This window comes from Aphidius gifuensis, linkage group LG5 (genome assembly GCF_014905175.1).
Source record: "Aphidius gifuensis isolate YNYX2018 linkage group LG5, ASM1490517v1, whole genome shotgun sequence".
NCBI classification, from domain to species: Eukaryota; Metazoa; Arthropoda; class Insecta; order Hymenoptera; family Braconidae; genus Aphidius; species Aphidius gifuensis.
The window spans coordinates 17,948,369-17,962,105 of NC_057792.1; the positions used below are offsets into that span (position 1 = coordinate 17,948,369).

The 13,737-nt window shown below is 22.4% G+C and overlaps 2 protein-coding genes across 2 annotated transcripts in view; one reads left to right on the plus strand and one right to left on the minus strand.

The window, feature by feature from the left end:
- Window positions 1-2,736: 2,736 nt before the first annotated feature.
- Window positions 2,737-5,324, minus strand: LOC122858179 (cathepsin K). The gene is made up of 5 exons (XM_044160912.1): window positions 5,217-5,324; window positions 4,395-4,571; window positions 3,915-4,274; window positions 3,694-3,854; window positions 2,737-3,006 (listed from the first exon to the last, which is right to left on the minus strand). The coding sequence occupies exons 3-5, from the start codon at window positions 4,074-4,076 to the stop codon at window positions 2,790-2,792; spliced, it is 540 nt and encodes a 179-aa protein (XP_044016847.1). The 5' UTR covers window positions 4,077-4,274; window positions 4,395-4,571; window positions 5,217-5,324; the 3' UTR covers window positions 2,737-2,789.
- A 1,513-nt stretch (window positions 5,325-6,837) lies between these two features.
- LOC122858107 (microphthalmia-associated transcription factor) overlaps window positions 6,838-13,737 on the plus strand; it is a 44,098-nt gene continuing 37,198 nt past the window's right edge. Inside the window, exon 1 of the mRNA XM_044160795.1 lies at window positions 6,838-7,960. Within this exon, the coding sequence (XP_044016730.1) occupies window positions 7,800-7,960 (161 nt within the window). The 5' untranslated portion in view covers window positions 6,838-7,799. The remainder of the gene's footprint in view (window positions 7,961-13,737) is intronic.

The following is a 13,737-nucleotide window of genomic DNA, read 5'->3' on the forward strand; positions in this document are numbered from 1 at the left end:
TTTCATTCGAGATAATAAAGAAGGGTTTTTTTTTTTAAATGCGAGTAGACCATGACCGAACAACACGACGATGAAATCTCGAGGATTTTTTTTTGTCGCTGGTTTAAATACTAAAATATATATAGATATAATAATAAAAAATTTAAATTTTTCTATTTTCATTTATTCCATATTTTTCATTGTCAATATTTCTATTTTTATTTATTTTTTTTTTAAGGATAATATATACCCCCGAGTGACAAATAAATAAATAGCCTCAAATGTCGATCTTTTTAAATTTTCATCTCTGTATTTTTTAACAAGGAAATCTTATTTTATTCATCTTTTCAGCATCCTTGAATCATGAATTTTTCAATAACGCTAAATCTTGCTAGAAATATTGCCGATAAATGCTATAAAAATTCTTGGAAAATTTTAAAACCAATTTTTTATTATTTTCAATGATATACAACATTGAATATGACATGTATTTTTTATTTATTAATATTTATTTCTTCTCAGTATATTTTTAAATATTAATTTAATAGAAATATTTTATTTTTCAATTTTACATATTTTTTTTTAAAACAATATTTTAATTTTTTTTTATATAATAATTCAACTGTTTAGATTCAAGCCATTATGTAGCTATAAAAAATATATTTTTTATTTTTATTATAAAATATATAAATACGTAATGATAAACATGATATACACTTGAGAATATTATGAGAAAAAGTGTTTACCTGATGCTCTTTCAAGTTGGTACAACATCGTAAAATAAACCTTGCAACAATAAATTTATCTTATTTTTATATTTTTTATTCTTTTTTCATGAATTCTGTACTTTTATTTTTAGACAAATATGGATATTTATTATTTATTCTACACATAAAGAAGCTGTGTGAATTAAATCTTTATGAATGTCGAGAGTGCGACAACAAATATATTTATCGAAAAAATAAATAGATTTTTCAAAAAAATACATTTCCAAGTTCATAAATGTATGCTGAGGTTTTTTTTTAGTCTATGATCTATCGTGTATTTTTTTTTAAAAATAATAATAATCATTATTTTCACTCTCCGAGTACTTTACTTGTTTCTGGTTTTTTTATTTGACCCAACAGACAATAGCTACTGGCAGAAAAATCACTTAAAAAATATAATAATTTATAATAAAAATAAAATAAATAATTAAAAAAATAAAACAATAAATATATAGAATTAAAAAGTAGAAATAAAACATGCTTGTTCTCAATGCAGTGACATAATAATTTAAAATTATATTTTTTTTCATTTATCATCTCAATATTTTTAGATAAATATTCACTTAAAATAATATTATAAAAATTTTTTATAGTATAAATTTTAAAACAAACTTTGTAAATTTATATTTTAAAAGTATCTTAAAAAAAAACCTTGAAATAATAAAGACTTTTATTTTTCACAAATAAAGTGATAATTTTTTCTGAATTTTTCAAATATTTATGAAAAATATCTGCGTAAAGTTATTTTTATAAATATTTTTATTAAATACAACTATGATAATTTAATTCACAACTACAATTATTTGGAATTTTATAAAAAATTTCATGCATTTAAATATAATAAAAAAAAATGATTGAAAATTCTTTGACAATAAATTACTTGATAAATATATTTAATAATTTAGAGTATTTATTTTCATGGTTAAATTCAAATATAAATTTTGATTGAATTAATTGAACTTGAATAAGAATGTATGCGTCATCAGTGTTCTTCGTAACCATAAAATGTCAATCACATTGACGTTTAAACAATCGAGGCGCCTGATTACACTGGCGCATCTGGTTCATTAATGACAATACATAAAACAAATCCTTCAATATTCCAATACATATACACATTGCACAATTTGAACTTTGGTTCATGTTTTTAGCGTGATCGATACTCCAATTTATACCAAAATAATTATCTTTATTTCATCACTTAATAAACAACAACAACAACAACAACAGTAATAATTATTATAAAAGTTGATGTATGTATAATTTTCATTTGAAATTAACGTGGATTATTATTTCAAGATACAAACACATCACAAGTATATATTTATTTATTTATTTATTTATTTTATTGACTCGAGTGAATTGCATCACAAAGAGTTAATAATGTTACATAATTTGACACTTTGATCTATTTATTTGCAGGATATTTGTCATATTTAAGGACGTGTAAATCAAAAGTATTTTTTTATTAAATATATTTACATAATTTTTGAGGACATATGTGTTTAGAGGAGAGCCGGGCAAAATGAGACACGTATGAGGAAATAATACAAATTCATATGTTTCGCTCATGGTCAAAAACTCTTCACAAAAAATATAAATAAAGGAAAAAATAATTAAAATTAATTTTCAAAATTTTTAGGATAATTATATTTAAGTGTTTTCTAAATACTGGAAGTAAAATTTCATGAAAATTTCGTTTAGAAATAATTTTTTTATCAAATATAACTCACAGCGAAAAATGTTGATTTTTGTCTGCATTTATGGGAAATATAAAATTGAAAAAAAAAATAAAAATAATTGAAATTAATTTTCAAAATTTTTAGGATAATTATATTTAAGTGTTGTTTAAATTATCGAAGCATAATTTCATAGAAATTTTGTTTAGAAATATTTTTTTTTGGCCTATGTATAAATATAAGTTTTTAGCTATGAAAAACACAAGTGCAAAGCGCAGGTATTTAAAAAAAAAAGTATATAAATAAATAACTTTTATTGAAATTAAAAAAACAAATTTTATTATTATTATTATTATTATTATTATTAAAAGTTTGGAGAAATTATACTAATTCTTGCAAAAGCAGCATAATTTGTAATTCCACAAAGATTATTTTTTTTAGCAACACGCATGTATCCATTTTCACCCCATTTATCAGTCCACCAATTTTTCAATATCCAATATTCTTCTGTAAAACCAACAAGCAACATTGCGTGATTAACCTGATCGGAACTGCATGCTTGATCATCATAAATTCCATGACTAAAATAACAAAATAAAAAAATAAAAAAACAATTATAACTCTGAAAGTTTTTAAAATTAGATTTTTCATCAAAAATTATACTCAAATAAATTCAAACAACCAGAGGTTTAAAAAAAAAAAATTGTAAAGCAAAATATTCAAAAGAAAGAAATAAAAATTGATTTTTGCGGTCGCGACCTCTAAAAGAGCATAAATCTCTATAAATTGTGTGAATAGTAAAAGAAGTAGTATGAGTCGAAAAAAAAAAAATGAAAACGGTAACATCCAAGTAAAAATAGAACGAAAGAATAATTCAATGCAAACAGTATTTAAAAAAAAAAAAACCCAAAATCTTCCGTAAATTTTGCTAGAGGCAATGATGCGAGAGAAAAAAAAAATCACTCATCGACAGACCGGAATAGTTTCTGATAAAAATATGCCGAAATGAAATTTAAATCTAGCATCAACTGTATTACTCATTTTGAATCAATTTTTATTCTTTTTATTATATTATAATTTTTTTTTTTTTTTAAATCATATCGATAACGACCATTACATCAATTTCCGTTTCGAATTTTAATAACTTTTACTATAAATCTTGAACGAGTATATCTACATAAAAATAGACTTGAATATTATTATTAAAATTTAAATAAAATTACCTGTCAATTGCCAAGGCCAAAATAAAAATAATTAAATGCACTTACTCATATAGTTGAAATGTTTTTGGACTTGCATTTATTGATACAGCAATTGGTCCAATTTCAACAAGAGCCTTTTCAAGTTTACGTGCATCACGAGCTGTTAAAATTCCCCATGAAGTTACATTAACAAATTTTAATTTATGCTGATATTTGCAAGAACTTTCCTAAATTATTAAAAATATATAAATTATTATTAATATTATTTTTCGAGTCTATAAATATACCTGTGCTATGTATGGATATGACTCTTCTTTCATAAGACCACCTTGTCTTTCAAGATATCTCAGTGTATTTTTTAATGATCCACCAGAACATCCATAATTACCAGATGTTGAACTACAATCAACAAGCTGTTGTACACTAAGATTAATTGTTTTATTTGTCATTTTAAATATTTGTCCTTGTATACTACCCACAATTGAATAAGCATAACAACTACCACAATTTTGTTGATCAACTGGGTCTGGATTAAAACCTTTATCACGCCAATTTATACTTTTTGGAATTTTTTTTGGATCATCCAATACTGCACCGACAATATCATTTCCACATATTCGTCTTTTTCTACTTACTTTTAGTTTAACCTATTATTTTGACAATAAACAAAAGGAAATTAACTGTTATATTAATTTTAAAATTTTTCCAACTTTTTTTTATCTTTATTAATTATTTGATTAATCATGGAAATAATTAAAATAACATACCCATTTTTTGTTGTATTCGTTTGTTGATAAATCTGCCAAATGATTAGCTTTTAAAATAAATTTATAAAGACCAGCTTTTTTTTTTAAATTATGCTCATGAATTTCAAGTAGATTATTTTCCCATGCTATTCGTCTTTTTTTCTCCTCTTTTTTTGTATACTCTTTACCATAAGTAGCCTTTATAAATAATTTTTATAAATATTATATTATTAGCAATATATTTACAAGTAATTTTTATTTTTTATATATTTTAATTATCACCTTATAACTACACCAACATTCATCAAGTTTTTCAGACAGTTCTGATGGTAATTTTTTAAAATATCCAAATGCCAATTGATTATTCAATATTATTATTAAAAAATATATAAAAAATATATGATAATACATGATGATAGTTTAAATGACAGTGTTTAACTGTTTTAATAATTTCCATTGTCATTTTAACAACATGACTCACCTTTGTGTCAGCAAAATTTACTATTGCAATGAAACAATTTGTTAAATCAATGAAACACTTCAATTTCAGCAACAAAACATTCCATTGACATACAAATTTAGCACGATAATTAAAAAATAAAATAAAAAAAAAGCAAATTCATTTTTTTTTTTTTTAATTATAAAACATTTAAATGTTATTGATGAAATAAATGTATCAGGTTTTATTTTTATAATGGATTATAAAATTAATTTGAAAGTTAATATTTTATATTTAATTATGAAGTTATTATTAAACAAAAGAAAATAAAAAATAAAAACAAATAATATTTTTATTTAAACAATTATTCATAATGAAGTATATTTTTTTTATTTTAGAGTTACCAGGTGATTCCAGCTGGATCTTCAAGCTCAACCACATCAGGCTCTGGTGATTCCCAAACATCACTGCCGAGTCAACTGATTTCTCGGCTGGTTTACTTTCATATACATCAAATATTATTACATCCACTGATGATGAATATTAATACTCACTTTATTTGTGTTTACATAATTTTTTTTTTTTGAATAATTTATTAGCAAAAAAATGATATTATTTATAGATATATCAGATGCATGATAAAATACAAAAATAATTTTATTATCAAGTCCAGGTCAGAGTCTTTTTTTACTTATCTCAAAACTAATCTTAAGTGACAATATCAAGTGTATAAATACTGATTAATAAAATTTTCATATATGTCACGTGAAGATAAATTTATTATTCCACTTTGTATAGTGTTACATTAGAAAATTTATTTAAAATCTTAAGTGGTTTTTTATTTTATACATAAAAATAAAATAATTATTAAAATAATATTAATAATAATAATAATATATCTATTGATAAATAAATCTTTTAATTGATTATTATTGTTTTCTAATTTTATGTTAATAAATTTTATTCATCTTGTAGATATTGAAATTAATTCTTTGATATATTTTAGCTTTTTTTTTGAATAAAACTTAGCAAAGTTATAATAAATATTTTAAAATTTATTATTAAATTATTTTAATTAAAAATTATCATGTTTTTTAAGAAGCAAGAATCATCTTTAAATATTACATAAGCCTTACAAATAATTCAAATGTATGTGTTCATTTCAGATAGAACATTCCGATGTTAATATACTTTAATGGTTTATTCAATGAGCTTGAATTTATATTGTATATATTTCAATTGATATATACATCAAAGTCATATGGAGAAAAATAATGTCAGTGTATGATAAAATTTTTTTTCCAATTACAATTGTTATCCTTTTTTTTTTAAATATCAAATGAATGTGTTGAAGTTGACGACAAATAACATATAGCTCTTGATCTCTCTTGGTAAATCTAACTTAAAATCAATTTCAAAAAAAATCCTCCTCACACTTCAAGGTATATTTATCAATTCAAATGTAAATAGCTGTGACCTCGTTCGACATATCCTTAAAACCATTATAAAATTTACATTTGCAATCCTCTAAATCTTCACTAACCTTGACCAATTCTCTCTTTTTTTTTTATTATTATTATATCATTTTTTTTGAAGAAAAAACTAACGGAAAAAAATATATAATTTAATCAATAACTAATATCTAACAAATAAATAAATTTTTAAAAAATTTAAAATTTTGATTTTATTTAAATTTAAATTTTAAATATCAAAATATTAATAGGTCATACAACCGGTTTATAAAAAAATTTTTTTATAAAACGTGCTAAACTATTTTGTAATAAAATGCATAAAATATGTTGATAAATAATTTCGTCAGTAAAAAATCTTGAATTTATATATTTAGAAATTTAAAAAAATCATTAAAAAAAATCATTAATAATAATTATTGATAAATACAATAAGATGGCACCACTTGTTGACCGAACAGATCCACGTCAAGTACCGAATACTGCCGAGAAAAAAAGAGAGATTGAAAGCAATATAACGTTCGTTCCATTTATTTAGTATAAAAAAAATTGTCAGACACTAAAAGTAGATGTAACGGTAAATATCGTGTGTCATCTTATGAAATTTAAATAATTTTTTTTAGTATTTTTAAATTAAATAAATTTTTAAAAGCTAAATAATTAATTTTTTGTTTTTTATTATGATTATAATTAGACACGTTTGTGTGTGTATATAGACATTTCATTTTCATCGTTCCTCTTGTTTTGTATATAACAACATTAAACAATATTAAAGCAACGACTGTTGCTCGTGTTACTTCGTAATATGTGACGACGGCGCGGGTAATATCTCAAATTCATGCATACTTCAGCGCCAAATGATCACAACATAAGCGCATGTAACGAAGACCCGCAAATATACTCGTTTATAAATTAAAGCTAAATAATGTGAAATGTGTGTCTGTGATTTTAATTGTTTTAATTGTGTATTATATTTATTGTGATATATTCATTAAATATATTTTCATTTTTATGATTAAAAAAATTTATAAATATATTCTAATTAAATTTACATATTCATCATTGATCGTGATTAAATACTGATGATAAATTTCAATTCAATATAAATTTTTTAAATTGAAATTAATAATAAATTCTTGAAGCTTCTTTTTTTCTTTTTTTTTTAAATTAAATTAGTTGTTGGACAATCGTTTGGTCCATTTCGATTTGTCTTTCTATATAAATCGTTGTCCCTTGTGTTGAGATAAACTGTCAATTGGTAAATTTTCATGATGACATATTGTGATCATTTCTACACATAGTAAAACTGTTTTTATTATTTTTTATATTGTCATTAAACGACAATTGTATGAGCTGTTAATCGTCGTAGTATTTATTTTATTTAAACGTATATATATTTATAAAGATTTGTTTTCTTGATTATTTTTAATTTTTAAATAATTAAAAGAGATAAGTAATTAATAAAAATATATAGTGAATTGAGTTGAGTGTATAAAGTGGATTATATAAATAAATAAAATGGAGGAATCAGGAATTGATATGGGATTTGATTTGGCAGCTCTTACTGGTGAAAATCTTGATGTTGATAATAATGATTTTGATCAGGCATTATCAATGCTCTCAACATCACAAGATTTTATGTATTATGAAATTAAAAGTCGTGCACCAGATACATGCAGGTACGTTCATGTATTAGTAATTAATTTTAATTTTTTTTAAATGTTATTTATTTATTTAAGTAAAACGATAAATATAGTTGATAAAAAAAAAAAAAAAAGATTTATTTTCTTCAACTGGCTTTGTGTGTGTAAAATAAATACATTTTATTTTAATAATTTTTTTGGAGGATTTATGAAAAATTGGAACAGATTCCACGTGATACATAGTACCGGTTGTCTTCACTTTCCAACAGGCTGTACCAGCTATGTGCACTTGGAGTGAAAGGAAGTGCAACGTACTTAGGCAACCTCTATAAAAAATATTGTTGAAATCTTACCTGACTTTTAAAATAATATTTCTCTTTCTCTATACTTTGGTTGTTTAATGATACAAACTCATCTCGATGCTGCAAAGAAATACGAAATAAAAAAAAATTAAATTATCATAATTTATACCACAAATTCATGTACAAATAAAATTCTGATAAATGATACGTAATCATTGATCGTGTATACAATTATTAAGAGTTTGAATTAGAGTATATATACAATTTAAAAAATAATATAAATATGTATATATATGTAGTGGAAAAAAAAATATGATAACAGTGGTGGCAATCACGTTATTCAGCCATGGTCGTTGACCAATCAGAAGCAATAAATTGTACATAGTGCTAATTGTGGAAGCACGAGTAGCATACTCATCTATTGTTTTTTGACAAACAAATCGAAACCAAGGACATTTATTTGTGCTCGATTTTTTAATCTCAATAGAACACATATTATTTATTAATGCTTTTCATAGAAAAAAAAAGTTTAATATTCAAGACAACAGCTAATAAGTGTACTTGAAAAAATGATACGTGTTTTAAAAAATAAACAAAGACATTGGAAAATTTCATACAATTTTCAATTGATTGTGTAGAAAATATATATAGTTAATATTTTAGTTTAAAAAAGTTTGGATATTTTTAAATTTGCTAATTTTTTTTTTTTTTTTTGTATAAAAGTAGAATAAAAAGGTTAAAGTAGAAAGTGCCTATGGGTATATAGGCTGATGATGGAAGTGAGGCTGTTCATGAAATAGAAATTTGTCAAATTTTCAAGTTTCCAAGTTCATGTGTACACGTGTTTGTTCGCTTTGAGCAAACTTTGTTTTCAGTCATTCTTTAACTTTTGGTACCTTGCTTTTCATTTCTTGACTCTGCCCGATGGCTGAGATTTCAATTTAAATTTTAAAATACTTTCACGACACAAACAAGAAACTAACGTTTATTTTTTTAATCACTAGTTATTGAATTTTTTTTTTCATATTAATATCACTTTTAAATATTATCAAATTAATTTTTTAAATAATTTTTTTATTTTATCAAATAGATTTTAATCTGGGTTTTTTTTTATGTTTTTATTTATCGTTTTTTAACACTTTTTTATCAGCCCAACAACATATTTATAGTTTTCAATTCAAAGAAACTAAAATTATTTAAAAAAAAAATTTTTTTTCCAAGAAACAACAAGGATAAATAAAAAAATATTAATTGAAAAAAATAAATGTTAAAAATTTTAATAATCATTAATTTTTATTAGTCACTCAAAAATATATTCAAAATTTACGTAATATTTTTTTATCATTACACTGTTATTAATTACCGACTAACAAAAAATAATCAAAAAACAAAAAAAATACAAACTAATAAAAATTACTTATTCAATTTTGAATAAATATGAAAAAACTTTTCTCGAAAAAATATACAAAACAGAGTTCATACAGTGAGGATGCGTATATATAAAAAAGTTTGTATATAGAGAGACTTGATTTAAATTTTTATCGCAAGTGCAAAGCCGTGGAATTTCGTGGTGAAAGTACACCCAAGTAAACAAGAAAAAACTAAGATCGAATATCCAACAAAGTAATAGAAGAAAATGAAAAATAAAAATAGATAAAAAAATATAAATAATAATTTTGTATAGCAGAGGCGTTGAAAGCGGATATTGCTGAACGGTTATCGTTTTAACCGATGGCTTTACTTCATCCGTATATTTTTTTTAGCATTTAACCATTATTGCCAGTGGATATAACACAAAATTAATTCGCCCAACTTACATGCAACATGGCGTTTAATAATCTTTTTTATATACTATACAATTTTAGAAAAAAAAAATTATTTAAATCGACTGCCGTTGTCCATCTCAACATGATTTTTGTATTATATTTTTTATGTAACATTGAGTTAACTCTGTAAAGCAATTTTAGTATCTAATATAATAATAATATTTATATATTTTTTTTGATACACAATTGTTACAGTTTGCCTATTGAAAATTCCGTTAAAGTATTGAAAGAACATGTGATATGTAATGCACTTTCATGCAAGCATGTTTGACTTGAACTTTTTTACAACTAAAGCTCAAAAACTTATTTTCTCATGAATACAAAATTCCATGATATTTGTAAAAGAAAAATTCTTTTTTTTATTATTATTATTATTCAAGTATGTATAGAGAAATGTTTAGGGTTTTTTTTTATTATTTTTTTTGTCAATGACAAAAAGTTTTTGTTGGTGTTTTGATAAGTATATATATTTACAGTAGACAAATATAATAAAGCTATTCAAAAATACAAATTATATATGCATTTACTTGAAAATTTTTTAAATTATATTTTATCTAAAAATTAAAATTATAATATCATGAATTGTATATTCTGATTATATATTTTTTTTTTATTAAATATTTAAAATATATGAACAAAAAATAAATTTACTTTTATATTTTTTTTTTAATAAATGCTGAAAATATTTATCGACTTTTTGTGTGTAAAATATATGTTGAGTTAATTTTGATGACCATTGAGTCTGGGAGGATTTTTCTTATCATTGTCTGACTCATCGAATGCATTGCTGATACGGAAAACAAATGTCTCGCGTTATAAATAATCGTATTTTTTTTTTTTAAATAAATTTTAAATAAAGCTATATTCTCGTTCTTTTTTTTACTTAAAATTTGTATAAACAAATGATTATTTTAATAATTGATTTATTTTATTTACTATTCTCGTTTTAATTTTTTTTTTTGAAATATTTATCTTTTTATTTAATTTATTATCGAATTTACTGATAAGACTGTGACCTTTTTTACGAGTATATGTTGTTTAATTAAAAAATATATTTATAATGTTATAAATATACAATTAATTTATCATGAATCATTTTATTGATGACCTTTTTTACAAATATATTACCATTGTTGTTACTGGTTGTTGTAAAAAAAAATTAAAAAAATTTTTATAATAGCAAAAAGCTTTAAAAAAATAATTTTTTATATCTGATTTTAATTTTATTTATTACTTTTATTTTTGTTTGATTTATATTGTTAAATTTTAATTAAAAATTTTTAAAAAACCATTATGTGTATAAAATTACAAAAAAATTATTTTTTTTAAATTCAAATTATTCATTTTTATATTACAAAAAAAAATCTTTTTTATATTATAATTATTTCTGAATCGAACAACAGTTAATCCGTTCTCCATTAAAAAAAAATATATAAATATTTAAATGCGTGTAATTTTTAGTATACATTTTTAACAAAAATAAATAGAAAAAAAATTTTTTTTTCTATTTAAAAAATAGTCTCACGAATATATACGAGTAATTTTCATGTATTTTCTTTTTTCCGCCTCTTTTTGTATTTACTCTTTACAAGCAGAATTTATCGATTTATCATGCGGGTATTTTATATATACGTAATCGTTCATGTATACGTAGAGACAATGATGAAATAATTTCCAAGCGAGTGAACATAAAAATTTAAAAGAAATATCCTCCCAAAAAATATAAAACAATTTATAAAAATGAATTAACAAAAAAAAATTTGTTGCAAATAAAAATATCTAAACGAAAAAATTTAGTTTTCAATGAAATCCATTGACGGGCAGGTATAATATAATCCTCTCAAATATACAAAATTAAATTCGTTTAAAAAAAATTTGTATCTATAAATAATATCAACCGAAATAGTGATTAATTTGAATTAAATTTTATAAATATATATTTACATCAATATAACGTAAATTAAAATATATTCAAACAAAGAATGATAGAATATAATTCATCATAATGCCATGTTAATACACGCTATGTTAACAAAAATATATCGACTTGAATATATAACATTTTGAGCACATCGTTTCATCTAATCTTGACGTGTATATTTTTTGTATTTTATGTGCCAGTTTTAGTTAGTAACGTCGCGACGCCCCGAGACGCTTGACGTAGCTTCTTAATATTATTTAATAATTTATTATTATTTTTTTTTTTTTGGCTTGGACATGCGTTCTGCATCGGAGGCCACGCGTCAAATTATTGAATTTGAAGAATTAGTTAAACGTTTAGATCGTATTAATGATTCACATGATGAAAATAATAAAAGTGTTGTAAAAATAAAAAATAATAATTCAAAAATATTATCGTTAAATAAATTATCAAATAATTTAATATCATCATTACCAATAATAAGTAAAACAAATGTACAACAAGATATAGGATATTCTTATCCAAAGTGTTATCGTGAATGTCGTGATGAATCAAAGCGTGTACATGTCAATATTGGTATTGATGAAGACTTACAAATGATACTTGAAATGGATCCATCAATTGTTGATAGATTTCTACCATCAACATCATTACAATCAACATCTGAGGATACAGAACAATCTGTAAATGACTTATCATCAACTAAGCAAACTAATGATTGTCATTCAATGATGGTAAACAACAACAATGACAGTCAAAGGAATATTGGAAAATTTATTTTACGATCACCACGTGCCACACGACCTCAAGGCTGGTACTGGAATCGAGACTAACACTTAGTCTATATAATAATGTTCGTTAATTCATATTATGTTTTTTTTTTTTTTTCCATTCATACAAATTTTATATTTATTTATTAATTCATTTCCTTTAATTTATTATCTATTTATTTTTTTAATAGCTAGAAAAAAAATATATTGTTGCATAATATTCAACCGGTAGATTTAATTCTGGTTTTAAATTTTTTTTTTTTTTTTTTTGGGAATTTAAATCCATCAGTAGCATTAGTTGCTTATTTATTTTTTTTTCATAAGTGATGATGTTACATGGGCATTTTAAAATAGTCGGTTTTTTTTAAAAAGAAATATCGAAAATTGTAGAAATTCCGGTTTGTGTTATTTCGATTGAAAAATATTTAGGCTTATGATTTATACAATATAGTATATATTTTTTTAAAATTCAAATTATTAATTACACCTTGACATTAATAATTAATTTCCCTAAATAAATATTCTTTTTGAAGTATAATTTATTCAACATTAATAACGAATTTTAAATGGATTTTTTTGTTGGTTTTTTTATTTTTTTTTTTTCTATATAAATTGAATGATCGATCAGTTTAATTGACCAGAATAAAAAATAATTGATCATAATGCTCTAGTCTTTTTTTTATTATTTATTTTAAATTATTTTAATTTATCGTTGTGTGTCTATGTTTGATTGGTACAAAATAAACGTGACAATATAATTTAAATCATCAGTAATTTTTCGTATGAATTTATATACATTGATTCATTTGTTGTGGTTATTTTTTTTATTTTTTAAAAAACATTCTCTCATTGACAATGAGTGAGTAACTGGAATTCAAGCAAATATAATTAATGCAAATTGATGTCGCTGTAAATTTTGAGTGTCATTGTGTCACTTATCAGACTACTTGGTTTTATCTCCACAACCATTCTCCAAATTATATCATGAATATTT

Bases quoted from the DNA above. Each gene is read 5' to 3' on its own strand.
- LOC122858179 (XM_044160912.1), bottom strand. From the start codon at position 4,076: ATGACAAATAAAACAATTAATCTTAGTGTACAACAGCTTGTTGATTGT. The intron at 3,855-3,914 runs GTATATTTATAG...TTAATAATTTAG, and splicing joins CATATCCATACATAGCACAG to GAAAGTTCTTGCAAATATCA. The intron at 3,007-3,693 runs GTAAGTGCATTT...TTGTTATTTTAG, and splicing joins AAAACATTTCAACTATATGA to TCATGGAATTTATGATGATC.